Raw genomic sequence first — 18435 nt, forward strand, 5'->3', positions numbered from 1 at the left:
AGAGAGAGGGAGAGGTTGGGAAAAAAAACACTCACACTTCTCTGGAGGGGTGATGGTGATGGTCTGCGCCGTGAACTCCTCGTCGAAATAACCTGGTGTCGGTTTCGGATGATACCTGTGGCATGAACGGCGGGACCAGCTGGACCAGAGAAAGCAGATTATTGTACATAAATCACGGATGAATGAATAGGAAGTTCAAAAGAACAGCATTGATTTGAAATAAAAGTAATTTGTAACATTGTAAATGTCTTTCAATGGGTTACACTTTATTTTAAGGTGTCATTGTTACAGTTTAATTCTATATTTAAGTACTGAGTAATATTAATTTACATGTACTTACTATAGGGTTAGGGTAGGATTTGGTTTTGGTTGAGGTTAGTTGCATGTAATTATGGCTAATTTACTGTTATTACTATGGTACATGTAACAAGGACACTGTACAATAAAGTGTTACTAATAAAAGTATTTCTTTCTTTCAAAGAAATACTTAAGTCACGTGTCTGCTTTTAAACCCTCTAATATGTTGCGAATGCACTTGTACCTTTTTGTCATAGACGTCCTGCCAGTCCAGCGATGTGAAGAAACTGTGTCTCATGATTTCCTTCGCATCATCAGGACCTCCTCCGAGCCTTCGGAGAATAAACCGCAGATTCATATTCATGCAGCTCTCACGTGATACAGATTAAGCCTGGTGTGCTCATGTTGAAATTATGATTTTACATCTGAATGCCAATAATTGTTAGTAGAAAACCTTCCAAACACAAGCGGAAAGGCTTTGGATTGCACACACACACACACACACACACACACACACACACACACCTCTTATTGGGGTCTTTGATGAGTAATCCAGACAGTAAAGACTTGGCGTCTGCAGAGAGGGTTCTGGGAAACTTGATCTCCTCCATCAGAATCAGTTCAAACAGCTTCTCATGGTCTGAAGGAAGACGCACGTCAGCATAAACAAGAGCAATTATGTGATGTGTGTCGTCACGGTTACGGTGAGTCGTCCTGTACCTGATTATAAAAAGGGAAGGCGTCCACACATCATCTCATACATGACGACTCCCAGACCCCACCAGTCCACCGCTCGCCCGTAATCATTGTCCTCCAATACCTGATCAATAACATCACATGATCGATCAGACGAACACCACCACCTCATCCTTAAACAGTCTCATTATGTTCAATAATGGGGGAAAAAAAACATTTTAATATTGCAAGATACTTTAATATCTCCAGTCCTCTGCACACTCGTGTCAAGTGGTGCAACCATAAAAAGTGATTGGATAACTATAATCATTATAATTTGTCCTTCCACACATGATCCATAAACAATAACATCACCTGATTAACAATCACATTATAATCAAATACCTCAACAATAATCAAATTCATATCTTCCTTCAAAAACTAATTAATATCTTCCAATCTTCATTAATAATTATATTAGCCTCAATAGTCTATCAAAAACTCATCAATATCTCCCAATTCTTCTTTAACAATTATATTTGTCTCTAATAACGATAAAAAAAAAATCACATTAATATCTCCTAATTCTTCAATAATAATTATATTATCCTCAATAACTGATCAAAAACTCATTCATATTTTCCAATTCTTGATCAATAATTATATTATCCTCAAATAACTGATTAAAAACGAATTAATATCGTCCGATTCTTCTTTAATAATTAAATTATCCTCAATAACTGATAAAAAATGAATTAATATCTCCAAGTTCTTAATCAATAATTATATTATCCTCAATAACTGATCAAAACCTTATTAATATCTTCCGGTTCTTCATCAATAATTATATTATCCTCAAATAACTGATCAAAATCTAATTAATATCATCCAATTCTTCTTTAATAATTATATTAGTCTCTAATAACGATCAAAAAATCACATTAATATCTCCTAATTCTTCAATAATAATTATATTATCCTCAATAACTGATCAAAAACTCATTCATATTTTCCAATTCTTCTTTAAAAATTATATTAGTCACTAGTAACTGATTAAAAACGAATTCATATCGTCCAATTCTTCTTTAATAATTATCCTCGATAACTGATAAAAACGAATTAATATCTCCCAGTTCTTAAGCAATAATTATATTATCCTCAATAACTGATCAAAAATCACATTAATATCTCCTAATTCTTCAATAATAATTATAGTATCCTCAATAAATGATCTAAAACAAATTAATATCATCCAATTCTTCTTTAATAATTATATTAGTCTCTAATAACGATCAAAAATCACATCAATATCTCCCAATTCTTTAATAATTATTATGTTAGCCACCAATAACTGATCAAAAACTCATTAATATCTCCCAATTCTTCATCAATAATTATATCCCCAATAACCAATCAAAAACGTATTAATATATTCAGACATTAGTAATTCTATTAGCCACCAATAACAGATCAAAAATCTTCCAATGCTTCATCAATAATCACATTATGCTTCAATACCTGAGCAAAAATCAATTATGGACATTCTCCTGATATCTGATCAGATACCAGTCATATTATCCTCTGACATCAATAATCAATCACATTATCCTCAGATTCCTGATCAATAATCAAGTTATATTAATCACCAATGGCTGATCCAGAAACAATTATATAATCTTTCAAAACCTGATCAATAATGTCAAAATGCCAAAAGTACTTGATTAATTACTACTGACAGTCATTTGAAATCATATTAATATCAATAAACAATCATTATTGAGGTCATCCAACCCAGATAAATGACTCAAATGATGGAAAAACAGGCTGACATGTGATTACATCACACAGTTATGATCATGACATCAGCTTTAGGATGAGTCATCTGTGTTACAGCATCCATATGCAACAGCATTGTTTATTAAAAATGCTGCACTCTTCTTTCATCATTAAAGTGGAGCTTGAAAACGGCCAGCATGTCACTGTTACGATTCCTGTCTGATCACTCTATTTTTACCCATGAGCTGCTCAGGCTTGTCTACAGCCTGCTGTGTGTGTCTATTTCTGTACGGACGGTAAAGAACACAGCTAAAGTGTGGCCCTGTTCCGGCTGTGACAGACTGAGATTAAACAGTCATCTATATTCAATTTAGCAAAGTACAGAGGGATTCCTGTGCAGAGTTTAAAGATGCAGTGTGTCATTTTTAGCGGCATCTAGTGGTGAGGTTGCGAACTGCAACCAACAGAAGTTACGGTGGACGACAGGAAACTACACCACTGAAAACATAGTTAATATGTATATGATATTGCATTTCTGTCAACAGATCCTCCTAAATATTACACAATGCACCTTTAAAGAGATAAAACAACAGGTTTGTGTCGCGTACCTCAGGGGCCAGATACTCCGGGGTCCCGCAGAAGGTCTTCATGGTAGCAGCGTCTGTGATGCCCTCCTTACACAGGCCGAAATCAGTGATCTTTATGTGACCGTCCTTATCCAACATCAAGTTTTCCAGCTGGAAAAACACACACAAGTGGTTCTGTTATATCTTACGGTCAAGCTGATAATGCTGAGGTTTACAGGATGAAAATTAAGTCTGCGTTTTGTTCACCTTTAGGTCACGGTAAACAATCTTGGCAGAGTGCAAGTAATCCAACGCAGAAACGATCTCAGCGCCGTAGAAACGGGTTCTGTCCTCCGAAAACACGCGTTCTCTCGACAAATGAAAAAACAACTGCAACAATAAAAAAAATATATTCAGAATACTTCAATTTTCAGAAGCCATATGTGCATCACATTGACATACATATATAGAGAATTAACATTTGAAATAGAGCAAGAAAGATGACAATTCAAAAGAAAAAAGGATGTAGATTTTTTTTTTTTACTTTTTTACATTTGAAAATCTTCAAAATAAAAGTTCAGACAATCGCAGAGAAAGTTCGAAAGGTGGTTTATTTTGGTAAAAATGTTCTCCATGAAGTTCGAAATGAACAGAGAAACACTAAAATTTTGAAAGAGAACGATGAAAAACAATTTTGAATTTTTAACAAATTTTGAAAAACAAAACAAATGTAAATTGTTTGAATGTTTGAACATTTTGGGGAAAAAGTTCAAAGATTAGAGAGAAAGTTCAAAAAGAAGGTTTACGAGAATGATCCATAAGTTCAGAAGAAGATTAGAAGGTCAGAAGTTTGACAGAAAGAACAAAAGTTTGAAAATGTTCCAAAGGGTGTTTAAAATTTGGAGGGAAAAAGATAAAAAGAAAATGCAAAGTTCAAAGGCTAGAGAGAAAGTTCAAAAAAAAGTTCAAAGGCAGTTCACTTTTGAACTTTCTCTCTAGCCTTTGAAGTTGTAAAACAATTTAAAAGAATATTTAAAATAACTGAAAACATTTACCTCTCCTCCATTCACATATTCCATAACAAAACATAAACGATCCTTCGTCTGAAATGAGTACTTCAGCGACTGCGGGCAAGACAAAACAATTAATAATTCATCTTGTGTGTTAATTACATTTAATAACATGAAGATTGTTTATTTTAAATGTCTGAGGAGAGTGTGGTTATAATATAATAATAATAATATATAAAAATAAATGTACAATAGCATCACTCACAGTTAGAAACGGATGCCTAGTGTTCTTCAGAACTCTGCTCTCCGTGAGTGTGTGCGCCACTTCATCCTGAGAGAGAGAGAGAGAGAGAGAGAGAGAGAGAGAGAGAGAGAGAGAGAGAGAGAGAGAGAGAGAGAGAGAGAGAGAGAGAGAGAGAGAGAGAGAGAGAGAGAGAGAGAGAGAGAGAGAGAGAGAGAGAGAGAGAGAGAGAGAGAGAGAGAGAGAGAGAGAGAGAGAGAGAGAGAGATGTTGATTTCAGCTGACGCCCATCACTTCTCAGTTCAGTGTGTTCTCAGAGCGCCAGGTTTCGTACCTTGGCAATAATAACCTCCTTTTTCAGGATCTTCATTGCATAATATGTGCCGCTGGCTTTCTCTCGCACTAGGATCACCTTCCCGAACGTGCCTTTCCCCAGCAGCTTCAGATAGTCAAAGTCATTCATTGTCTGTCCAAGAAGAGAGAGAGGGTTAGTCTGAGCACGCGCACGAGGATCCACCAGCCCGGCACCATCTCTAACCTTTCGTTTGTGATGACTGGTTGACGTGTCCATCTCCTCCTCGTTGACGTTCTCGATCTGAGAGATGGGGCTACACAGGATTCCTTCCTCTTCCTGTTTGGCCAGCTTGTCTGCCACCATCTGAATGGCCTCGACCCACTCATCCCTTGTTAGCAAGGAAACAAATGAGCAGTCAGTCGTGATAAATCCAGGCCGATTAATCAGCTGATTTCTGCCTATACTGACATTAACTGTGACCGGTTTGATGATTATACGAAGAAGTGTTGGTTTCCTACATTGCAAATATTTTTAACATCCTTAAAACGAGATCAATTTCCTTGAGAAATTGAGATGAGCCTTGTTTTCAGAGAATCACTTTGAATTTATTTTACTTTTCAAACGCAATTTTATTGGTAAATAGTTCTTTTTTTAAGATAATAATACAGAAAAAACCTATAATATTGTGTAATATTATTACGGTTTAAAATAGCTGTTTTCTATGTGAATATATGTGTTAAAATGTAGTTTATTCCTGTGATTAAAGCTGCGTTTTCAGCATCATTACTCCAGTCTTCAGTGTCACATGATCCTTCAAAAATCACTCTAATATGATGATTTGATGCTCATTTCTGATTATTATCAATTGTTTTCTAATAATTTAATTTAACTAGTGCACATTTGCAAATAGAGCACCGTTTCCATCCCATGTGTCCAAAATTGCCACTTCCTGGGAAATTGGCGCAAAATATCTGTAATAAAAATGGAAGTTGCTGCAATCAGACTCTTTTATCCTCCATCATAAATGACTTGTGACTCAGACGAAGCACGCAGACAAAACGCAATAAATGCTGTCATGTTATCTTGCTTTCGTAAGGAAAGCAATTATGTGTCATTACAACAAATTATTCTGATGACAGACTTTGACTCCGGTGATTCAGAACGATCAAACCAACATCTGAGATGCTGTGATGCTATTGGTCCGCAGGGTAGTCCAGTTATCCAATCACATCCTCTGTTGAGCCAAATGTTGCGCATCGAGGGATTTATTCAGTAAATGTGTTGCCATTGCAATTTATGTGCATGTCTTCTTATCAGATACATTTTTTTAATCATCTTTAATTAAGCGCATTCGTTTTTTATGCACATTTTTCAAATGTATGAGCATCTTGGCGTTTTCATCCAGAATTTTTTTTTTATGCAAGATCCCAAAATGCACATAAAAATAGGTGGATAGAAACACAGCAAATACTGAAAAAAGTTGTGTTGCTTTATATTTTTGTGTAAACCGTGATACATTTTTTCAGGATTCTTTGATAAACAGAAAGTTTATTTGCAATAGAGATCTTTTGTAACATATAAATGCCTTTATTTTCACTTTTGATCAATTTAATGTATCCTTGCTGAATAAAAGTATTAATTTCTTTCAGCAACAAAAGTCTTGCCGACCCCAAACTTTTAACCGGTAGCGCATGTCAGATGTGATGTGGTACCTCTCGTCGGGCGAGTCCACATGGAAGGTGCGCTCGATCACAGTGGTCCACTGCAGACACCTGATGATGAAGGTGTTGGGCTTCGGCCTCTCCGTCTTCATCAGCTGACACTCTGACCAGAGACACGAGGAAAGATGTTTACATGTGGAATAATGATGTCATCACCTCAAAACACGGACTCATGTCACCTTGATGACGTCAGCACGTGACGCTCTTCATTGAATCAGTTTGCTTTGAATGAACTGAGTCATGCATCTGGAGAACAGTAAATTGATCTGGAGGGTTTGCCAGAAACATGACACACTGGTATCACAAATCAATAATAACAAGGGTAAAATAAACATAAAATATGAACTTAATAAACAAGTTAATGAATTAAAAAAAATACATTTCATGTTGGAAATTAATCAAGAGATTAATCATACATTATGTAATTTATTTATTCTGACGGAACACACAAAATGACAACTAAAGTAAATACTTTCCAGATAGTATATTACACATCTTTATCATATTTTTATTTATCACCGTATAAATGGGTCATTTATATAGTATTTATTTCATATTTTAAGAATATAGCAAGCGGATCCTCGTGTTAAACACTGGAAAACACCTGCACTAGCATACGCATGCTCTAAAAGACATAAAACATTTTGATCTCATTTAATTAATTTTGATAATGAGAGGGACTCACTGGCGACGGAGAAGTTGTTGAGTGGATACGCCAAATCAGCATCTTGCGGCTTCTCTTTATATCCAATAAACGAGCCATCCGTCTTTAACAGGAAGTACCGCGGTCTCCAGTTCTTTATGTATTCACCTGTCGAGCCAATAAAAATCATCAAGCATGCCCATATACACATACATTTGACATAACATACGACTGCGATGCATTTCTCACCTCTCTTTTGCACCCATCCCTCTTTCACTACGTTCTGGTCGTTCATTTTGGGTCCGAGGTCAGAGTTCAAGGGTCAGTCCAGTGCTCGACTTCCTGCTCGTGGATCTGTCCTGTTCCCTCACTCTCCCTTATGCCCGTCTCGTTCTGCCCTCCTGTTCTCTCACACTCTTCCTCTCACTTTCTCTGCCACGTTGTGATGTAACGTCTCAGCCTCCTCCTTCACTTTCACTCTCTCTCTCTCTCTCTCTCTCTCTCTCGCGACCCTTCAGACACTCCAACGGTGACTCAGCCTGGAAGGAAACAACAAAATAGAGAAAACACACACACACAAGGGTCATTCTCTTCCGCTTCTCCCCCTCTCCCACACACACACTTCCATGTGAAATAAAGTCATTGTTAAGAGCAGGGAAACATTTCCCGCCCCTTCCCGTGGCCTTCTCTTCCTCTCTCACACTGGATGCTGATGCGATACGTGCTTCTTCTCTGAATCGTGACGCTTTAGAACCTTAGAATTAATCTTGGAACCAGCTCAGAAATGTTACAACCAATAAAATAACCCTACAATGAACCCAATGGCATTAGAATCAACACTGAAACCTCAGAATCTGTCTTAGAACCCTCTGAGAATCAATGTAAGAAATTTAGAATTTTAGAATTTACGAAGCAAACTCACTGTAGAACCCCATAGTAAATTAATATCACTACCTCAGAATGAATGTTAGAATCATCTCAGAATCATCTGTTGTTGAACCTTGGAATGATAAAGTAAAAATATTAGAACCCAATTAGGAATAGATATAAATCACAATTTGAATTTTACAATAAATAGAACTCACATTCAAATAGAGTCAACATTAAAATAATCTGAGATTCTTGGAAATAATCTTGGAAATCAACCTGACAATTATCTTAAAATTAAAACTTGGATCTTAATCTTAAAACTGAACTTTTTACCATCATCTTGGAATCGGACATAGAACCTTTAAAATCAACCTTAAAATCTCAGAATCAACCTTGGATTTCTACAATTAATCTTAGAACCTTAAAATCAACATCATAACCTCAGAATCTTATAACCCTCAAAGAACCAACCTAAGAACATGCAGAATTTTACAATCAATTTCAGAAAGCCATAATGAATAATAGGACATTTTAATCGACATCCGAACCTCTAATTTATTTCATCATTCTGAGGTTCAACAGTTCGAAGATTGAACTCAACTGTTGAACCTCAGAGTGATAAAATAAATCAGAACACTATTTGAAATGGAAACCATAGAATCAAACTAGAACTAGACAATTCTATAATTTGACAATACAATTAGAATTTTACAATAAACAGAACTCACTTACAGTAAACAATCAACTGTAAAATCATCTTAGAATCAAACTAAACTATGAATCAGTCATTTCACTTTATAACCTTGGAACTTCCAAATCAACATTGCACCTAAGGGTACTTTTACAAGTAAAGCTTTGCGTGTTTTATGTACTGACGACAACGTTGTCAAAACGATCCCTACTAAAAACACTGTATTATGCATCCCAGGCCAGTAGTTGGCGATGTCACTTTGTAGAGCTGCACTTTTAATCGCAAAATGACCGTGATCTCGATTCATACACCCACACGATCTCATTCCTAAATGACCACGATTCTCCGGTGTCTGATAAACCTGCGATAAAAATCACAGTGAACATTCAAAACTGCATTGGTGCTTCAGCTGATCCCGAAAGCCACAGTTTATGTATAGGTACGGTCTTTTCATTACATCGATTATTTCAATTACATCGTTACACCAGTAGGTGGCGACAAGTGACCGCTAAAATGTATGCATCATTCATTCAAGAGATTTGTTCAAAAATGCTAATTCATCCAGTAATGAAACAAATGACGTCTTTATGAGGGAGTCATTGAATCATTCATTCAACCAGATTTTTTTTAAATTCATTGAAATTAATTAAACATTTTAAATAGACTGCAGCCGTTAACATTTTGTCAGAACCTCTAGTAAATTACATGTTATTTTGTTTAATTTTCTGTTTAGAATCGTGGGAGAATCGTGATCTTTATTTGAAACAAGAAAATCAATTTATCCAGAATCATGCAGCTCTATCACTTTGTAAAGAAACAGCCAATAGACGGAACACATAACAAGCATGCGCATAATGGTATAGTTTTCAAAAACTTGCGTTTTCAGGCCCACAAAACACCATTGTTGTGTAAATGAACGGCCAAAAAACAAATATAAAGTTTTCCGTCCTAAACTCAAACTTAAAGTCCCCCTGTGGTGAAAATCAAGCTTTTTTTTATGTCTATGTGGTGTTTTTAATATGCTTTAAGACAAACCATGTGTAAATTCATTCGTAAAAATCGCTGTTGTTTCTGACGTCAAAAACTACCTAGTAACCAATCAGGTCAACGTGTGATCGTCAACGAGTGGATCTCTGAGCTGCTGTGAGTGAATGGAGGCGGGGCTCATTTGCATATTCATAGAACCACGTATACTAAATGAGGCATGGGTGTCGAGTTACATTCAAGCTATTTTAAGGATATTTATGGATTTTTAAGGGGGAAAAAAACGTTTAAATATGTCATATTGGTGATCAAAGATGAGTTTTAAAGAATGAAATTATTGACTACAGGGGGACTTTGATATCTTAGAACTTTATACTTTAATTATTTCATCATTTTAGAATCAAACATAGAACCGTCAAAATCTCAGAATCGCCTTTACAAACTCGGATCAGCCTTATAATCAACATATGGACCTTGGAATCAACCTCAGAATCTCCGACAATAAATCTTCGAACGTTACAACCAATCCTTACAATGTCTCGCACTTCTGTTTGTTCTCATCTACACCTCAGGTAATCTACAACAAAGTAAATCTGCCACATATGGGAACACAGGCACCTCACACTCTTTTTGTATTTCAACTTCTCTCTGCATAGTTGATGCTGTAAATTCATGCACTTCCCATAATCCTCCATAAACTCCCCTTTATTAAATCACACTGTACCACGAAGAAACAGGCACAGCATCATCAGCCCAAGTAACTTTACACATCCATTCAGGATGCCAAGAACAGAATAATTCACACGTGAAACTAAACGCATGAAGTTCAGACATGATGCATGTTTAAAAATAGAATTTGGATTCATCTCTAAATACATTTCAAATTATTTTTCTATAAAGGTTTTGATGTTCTCTGAGGTTTTAATCACTAAAATACTTTTCTTGCACCCAAAATATTTTAAGGCTATTCTGCTTGATCATTATTTTCAAGTGGTACTACATTTTCAAGGTAATGGATATTCTGTACAGACATAAATTATTTTTTATTCAAAATATTAAAGCATTTCATAAAAAGATCAAATGTGATATTTATGAGTGGCTCTCTGTTTTATGTTTTTATTGTCACATGACAACAAAATGGCTTCCTGCACATTGATCACATCACATGAATTTAGTTTTCTTCAAAATGTTACATTTTGAAAGAAAACAGAAGTGATTAATTAGTGATAATAAAATATTAGAATAAAAATGTTGTTGTTTTTCTCAGGCTTGTTTGCAGTTTCACCTTTTTTACTTCTAATTTTACACAAAAAAACATCAAACGACTTTAAAATCTGAAAATAAAAACATATTCTTCATAGAAGAGGCTCGTTTTGATATGCATTTAAATGTAAGTAATGCCTAATTCGCGTTGTTAGGAAAAATGTGAGGTCTAAACAACAGAAGCCATCCAAACCAATGTCAACAAAAACAATGGCGGACACGGTTGGGCATCACACACAGAGACACACAAACACACGGATGTGACAGCAATTAACATGACGAACCATAATAAACACAATGAAGCATCTACTTTTGTGTCATATTGAGCTGCTGTTATATAATCCATATCGGCATGATAATAAATACAGCAGACTGACAGCTCGCCACGAACCAGAACAAGCGTGCATATGAGCATATATGAGTGTGTGTGTGCACACAAACACTGCTGTGTGATAACAATACAAACACACAAGCATTTAGGCAGGAGGATGAGAAATGTGCGCGCTCTTGTTTTCCATTTGGCCGAAATGCGTAAAATGGTGGACGCGCATCAATAATAACACGCAGGGTGCAGTTTAAATGTGCTTGTAATGAAATATCTGAGAGATTTATATCAAAACAGTGCGCGATATATATATAAATAAATAAGCGCTTCGTGTGTCCAGCAGCATCACGGGTAACGTTAAGGCCGAGGAAACATCCCCGCCCGGCGGCCAGTGATGCTCCAGCGCGGATGCTCGGCCTGGCCCGTGATGCTGCTCGGTGATGGAGGAAAAATAAACAACACGAAGCACGCAATACCTGGCAGACGCTCCGCCAGACGGTGGGATCGGTTCCGCGCCAGCCCGGTATGAGACAAACCCAAACCCGCAAGCAGATGATGCTGCCGCCGCTGGTCGGTCATGAGGAAAACGGAGGCACGCGCGCCCGTGAAGTGGCCATCATGTTCGTTACACCGGTGAACTGAATGACCCTGGATGAATGGCGTAACCCGATGCAGAAAGCGCGGTGACGGCGCACCCCGTCTCCAGCACTCGAATTTCCCGAATCCTAGCACGGCGAAGGCCTGCTTCTTAATATTCATGAGATAAGCGTCGCCATTGGATGGTTAGCAGGCAACGTCAGCGAGAGCTCATGAATATAATATAAGCCTCCCGCATTGGACAAATACCAAACAACTTTGGCGAGAAATTAGAGTGATCTGTTATCAGAGGCAGCTGTCTAAGTTATGTATTTCAGAAATGTACATATACAAATTACACAGTTAGCTAAAAATGTATTAATTTAAACATGTAATGTACAATGTAAAATTGGGGGGGGGGGTGCTTCACTTATCTGTCAATATTGTATTAATTATACAAATAATAATACATGATAAATAAATATGATAAACATGAAAAAATAAAACAAATGGTTTGTAGCTAAAACATTTGTTTTTATGCAAAATAAACATGTTTAAAATATTAATTATTGTATAATATATATACGTTTTCTTTTTCTACCCCATGGTCATTGAAATATATCATAACAGGAACACAAGCTTCTGAACGGTACGGCTCATTAATATTAAAAGCCCAGGATTTCTCCATTAATATTCAGAACCAAAGCATTTGCCATTGGGTGGTTGGAAAGCAACGTCAGCCTGAGCTTATCATCAATGAGCTGAACCTTCGCAATAGTAGGATTAGTAATTTGGTCTCCAGCACCAGCCGTTCAGCCGCTGCCAGTGGGACGGAGGAGGAAACCTCTCGACGTCACACCGGGACCCGTTTTTACCGGACACCCCCCCCCCCCCCTCCTCTTCCTGGCTTTGTCGTTCTTCAGGCTTTTGTTGGTCTCGCTACACATGCATGATAAATGCTTTATGTTGCCTATCGAAAAGAGACCTCATATAAACAGACAGCGCCAGAGCTCACTTATTACACACCAAATGATGAAGACAATAATAAATGATGCACCAACAATGAGTTTCCCAGCCTCTTTCCCGGGACAGAGTGAAGATTTGGGACCCTTTGTCTTATTTAATGAATACATAATATACAGTAAACAAAGGACACGGACGAATAACAATAATATTAGTGAGACCAAAACTACTCTTTGAATAATCGATTGAAGTCACAAACTTGGGGATTGATTTCCATAAACTATTTCATACATCTTTTGCTTCGAACTACACGTGTAGTGCATAGTTTATGAGGACTTCACATATAGTTGCAGGATGTCTCCCTCTAGTGTTCAACACATACATCTGAAGCCCCATGATTAAAACAGAAAGATCAAGTCTGCTTTTCCAAAAACAGAAACTCCAGAAACTTTAAATTTTTTGTTTGTTTACATTCAAATTTTAAAATACGTTTAAATGATATTCAATTATTAAAATTACTCCAAATTGTTAGTTATTATTAATAATAGTTTAAAAGCTTAGTACTGAAATACACAATCATAGATGTATCAGTTGTTACAATGAAAGGATTTGAAGATATATTGGTATAGTCTCTGAAGTTATTGAAAAACTACCACACATTGTTTATTTCCAGGTAGCCTACCAGTAATTGCGCTATAAATTATAAAAGTACATGCAAACGTATTGTTATAGTATTCCTTTGCAAATTATAATTCTGTCAAACGTAAAGCCCCCCTGTAGTCAATAATTGTATCTTTTAAAACTCATCTTTGTGCCTAAATGACATATTTAAGCGATTTTTACTAACTTAAAAAATTCTTCATGCGTTAAAACAGCTTGAATGTAACTCTACACCCTTGCCTCATTTAGTATACGCGGTTCTATGAATATGCAAATGAGCCTCGCCTCCACTCACTCGCACCAGCTCAGAGATCCACTCGTTGACGATCACACGTTGATCTGATTGGTTACAACCGTGTTTTTGAGACTGTCTTTGGTTCACTGCAGTTTTAAGGAGAAAATAATACTCAACAATGGTGTCGACTTATGAATTTGCACATGGTTTGTCTTAAAGCATATTAAAAACACCACATAGACATATAAACAACATTAAAACTTAATTTTCACCACAGAGGGACTTTAACTGCTCTTAATCCGTTTGCTCTTAGCAGTTGCATTTGTTCGCTTCCAGATCAGACAACTTGTTAAATTGCAGACCAAGAGCTTCTAAAAGACAGTAGACAATAAAAGGTCCGAAATATGAGGAATACTTTTAGCTGTGTTGCTAAGTGTCATTATAAGTAAACAATTGAGTAGTCAACACTGTCTAGAGCGAACGCAGGCGCCTCGCTTATAATAAATCCATTTAACATATCTACACCGGGAGCATTTTTTCACATGACTAGCCTCAAATATTTGAGGCTCTTCACTCTGGACACATCAAATGAAACTTTATAAACTGGAGCATTTGTCTTTCTGAACGAGTGCATGATGATTTTGTATTGAAGTGTTCACTGTACAGCAACATAGTGTCGGCCCAGATCCGGCCCACATCTGTTGCGCGTCGAATCCACATGTACCAGATGTGGCCCGGATCTGAGCCGACACTATGTCGCTGTCTGGGGTTGCAATGCAATTTTTTTTCTAAATTAAAAGCCACTTAAGCCATGCACCGTTAAACTAGATCCCAGAATCCATCCGATCCTGATCTGTCTAGAATGGCTATCAGTGTGTCTGTCTCTGGCCTGTGTCAGATTTCTGTGCTCAGGTAACAGAAGCGCTGCTGTCCATTACCCTCACGAGGACGCTGACTTTCAGCCATGCAAAGAGCAAATGAATCTACACGCTGACTGAAAACAAGCAGGTAAGGTGGCCTTGCGTTTGTCTTTCAAAGCAGGTTTCGTTTGGTTTTCAGATGAAGATTTCACATTTGAATGTGTGATTTGGTTGTGACCTGTAAGCAAGACTCTCAGCAGTGACTCACTCTACAAACACAACAAGACACGAGGAGCCTCAGCTGAAACTGCAATGGCAAGAACCACGGAAGATTTCTGGAGATCCGTTTTTAAGTCTATTTTTGGAGCTTTATAACAGTGTTCATCGTCAACATTTTGTTTCAATCCCATCCTGTTAAAAAAGAAAACAACAGTTCAATTGGTCTCCCTGCCTGACTAGCTATAGCTAACTACCCAAAACCTCTCTGAATCAGGTTGGGAGACGAGCAAACCAGCTTAGGCTTGGATAAGCTGTTTTATGTCTTTATGTTCCCTATATAGGCTCCATTATATTTATGTACGTTTGCCATTAATGAGCATGTAAGATTCAACCGAAAACCAGTTTTAAATATGTTATGTGCAGGATGGCCGGGTCAGGAATTGCTCTGAGGTTACATGAGTTTAAGGAAAGTCAGGACACCAAACATCAACCAGCACATGTGTAAGTATAAATGATTTTTAAAAGCCTTTGACTCCTAATAACTCAAATTAAAAGCGTTTAGCTCCAGTTGTGGATGTTAAACGGGTAATAAAGTGTGCTGGACATCTTTAAATTAAGCAGTTCACATATTGCTTCCATTTCCACTTCAAAATGTTAACGTTGTGTATATGTTTCAGATTAAATTTGGCCATTATTGCTTTAATACACATTGATTTGAAGCATGTTGGTATGATTTACTGTGTGCATCATGTTTGTTTGATCAGGTTCCTCTGTTCACTGTGTTTCTCCAGCGCTCGTCGTCAGGGCCGAGATGTTCTGGGAGTGTATCCCGGTCAGATCGCGAGGGTTCACACCGTCAGCTCACATCTGCACAGGTGAGAAAAAATAAGAATGTAGTCCAGATTTTTATCCACTAGGCTACACCAAACTCAACAGCTTTTCTCCCTCAGATCGACATCGACGACTCCAGACCTGCTGCGTAATGAATCTAGAGCAGAGCAGTGTTATCAGAGAAGAGAGTTCGATCAGCGGAGTCTGCAGGCCTCGCTTCTGTCCGGTCACAGCTCCTCTATAGGTCTGTGTTAGAGGAATGAAACAAAAGCTTAAAAGTCTTTTCTTCAGAGTCCTTAATAGAAGATTATGATTAAATCCCATTTTCTTGATATTTGGCAACACTCACCTTTTAGTCTTACAAAACATTCTGTCTCTTAAGCTCTTAAACTTGGTCTCCCACCCTGGATAATCAGGAGTGGTGTTGTTAGAAGGCTTATTTCTTCATTGTTGTTTTTTTTTTTTGGCACCTTACAAAATCATGTTTTGCAAATACAAATGTTATGTAGATGTAGACACAGCCTGAGCAATTACAGACTAGTTGACCTTCAGACTTTGGGATGTTCTTGACCCGTAAATGGAGAAACAGGGAATGAACGTAAACGTGGTTCAACATACATTAATCTGCGTAAATATCAAATGGAACTGGAATATGAATTTACATTGTAGTAAAAACAGCAGTGAATATTATGAATCCATAAACGTACTGTCACTAGCATGCATGTTCACATATCTCACGCAATACAAATGGATTAGCATTGTAGGCCTACCACTAATGTAAAAAGAATCATTCATGACTCAAGTAAATAATGAATTCATCACCACATCAAACGAGTCAATCAGTCATTTAGCGTTCATACGTAGGCTACAGATGATTTGTTATCAGTAATTGTAAATTTAAATATTATTTAGTGCGTTACAAAGGCCCGTTCACACGGTAACTAATTATATTAGCGCGATAACTAGCCTATATTAGCGCACACACGAACAGACGATAACGTTCTGCTGAATCGAATCTCGTGATTCGATAACGTTCTGCTGAATCGAATCGCGCTTTAAAGTTAGGTGGATTCTGATTGTTTGTCATATTGTTTCTTATATCGTCCATCATCTGGAAAAAGCGCTATGTGTCGTTCCTCTGTGTCGTTAACTTAGCTGTGGTGTGGACTCCGCTATTCTCGTCGAGTAAGAGCTATTTTAGGCCTGTTTGTTATCGTCACATATTTCTTCACTTTTAGTAATCTCAACTAAATGTTTTCAGTTTCATAAGAAAATAAATGTGAGTGAGTTGTATTTGTCATATAAGTTTCTGTATGGTAGGTCTATATGTCATTCCACATTCGAATTCGTTATTCTTTGAGGAACACGAAGGAATCATTTTAAAGAATGTCAACCATTTGAAACAGGGTTATTCTAGTGTACTACAACTAAACATAAACGTTTACTTCACTTGAAATAAAATACATGTTAGCTGAAATAAACTAAAATATTAAAAACGTAAAACTTATTTTATTTCAGCTAGTCATCAAGGCTACATTTCTCTTTTTTTTTTTTTTTTTTTTTAGGTTTAAAGGGATACTTCAGGATTTAGCATTAAGCTTTGTATTAGTAGAAAACCTGTAGTATTTTCGAATTACCATGCTTTCCACCCTCATATCCCCCTGAGAGAAGAGATTTGTGTATTTTTTGTCTGGAAAAAATCCTCCGATGACGCAAAAATCGTCATTTTGCGTCATCGGAGGATTTTCTGGCCAGAGGCTAAAGACTACAGCCAGTAGATGGCGTTGTTCCGCATGTGTTCAGCCCACCTATAGAGGGTGGGATCTCACTCACAGAATGTACACAGTATCAGCCGTCTTTCTTTGGAAGCTAAGCTAGCAGGCTCTTGTTCTGTGGAGAAAGCTGAATAGTAGGAGAAAGCTGAGTAAGTAGAGATTACCATCTTCCTTTTCCGGGACTTGTCTGGCGGGCGAGATCGTTCAAAATGTACGGGATTCAGCTTTTGCGTTCTGCGGTCGCCATTCATTGTTTACATGCACACCTCTCGTTTCAATCTAACTGAATTCATTCCGATCGGTGAATCTGACTGTAGTGTTTACATGAACGCTAAACAAGTGATCGGTTGATGTGCGTTTTAACATTGCTAAGAAAATTCCCGCTCCTCCGTGAGAGATACGAGACCCGGCGCGTCTCAGTAATCACGCCACCGGCCTCGCGCCGTTCTCCCGCGGCCGTCAGCCTCGTCCTGCTCGCCACAGTAAACATGATGAATGGCGACTGTAGAACGCAAAAGCCGAATCCCGGACATTTTGGGCGATCTGTAAATCCATGGCAAACTCATCACGTAGACTAGCTAGCCTTGTTGTTTTTTTCAACTGTACACTCTTACCGGTAGGCGTGGCCTCCTAAGGCAGCGAAGCAAGTGCATTCTGGGAGTTGTTGTCTTTCATCCACATAAGCCAAAAATACATTTTCTGGCTTTTCTCAGTCTAGAAAGCTCCAAATTAAAAAATTTCTTCACATTTCTTCTTCTTAAATGACCTATTTTAAATACACATTCATCTTCCCAGAGGTGAAGTAACCCTTTAACCTGATGATTAATAAACTCTAAAACAACAAAAACTATAGACATATTTACAAAAAATATTAATACAACAAAATTACTAAAACTTTTAACTATAAAAAATATATAAAAATAATAATTAGAAATTTCAATGAAACTATAATAGTATCT

General features: G+C 37.2%; 1 protein-coding gene across 1 annotated transcript in view; it reads right to left on the reverse strand.

Annotated features, from left to right (window-relative positions):
• Positions 1-12084, reverse strand: part of akt3b (v-akt murine thymoma viral oncogene homolog 3b) — a 12806-nt gene extending 722 nt beyond the window's left edge. Inside the window, 16 exon segments of the mRNA XM_081361608.1 lie at positions 36-90; positions 92-139; positions 542-629; positions 823-937; positions 1018-1021; positions 1025-1117; positions 3357-3485; positions 3582-3704; positions 4370-4438; positions 4590-4655; positions 4900-5031; positions 5104-5248; positions 6573-6684; positions 7267-7392; positions 7474-7763; positions 11834-12084. Of these exon segments, the coding sequence (XP_081217734.1) occupies positions 36-90; positions 92-139; positions 542-629; positions 823-937; positions 1018-1021; positions 1025-1117; positions 3357-3485; positions 3582-3704; positions 4370-4438; positions 4590-4655; positions 4900-5031; positions 5104-5248; positions 6573-6684; positions 7267-7392; positions 7474-7519 (1351 nt within the window). The 5' untranslated portion in view covers positions 7520-7763; positions 11834-12084.
• Between the last annotated feature and the right edge of the window lie 6351 nt (positions 12085-18435).

The sequence above is a fragment of the Scardinius erythrophthalmus genome (genome assembly GCF_964197995.2).
Source record: "Scardinius erythrophthalmus genome assembly, chromosome: 3".
Classification (NCBI taxonomy): Eukaryota; Metazoa; Chordata; class Actinopteri; order Cypriniformes; family Leuciscidae; genus Scardinius; species Scardinius erythrophthalmus.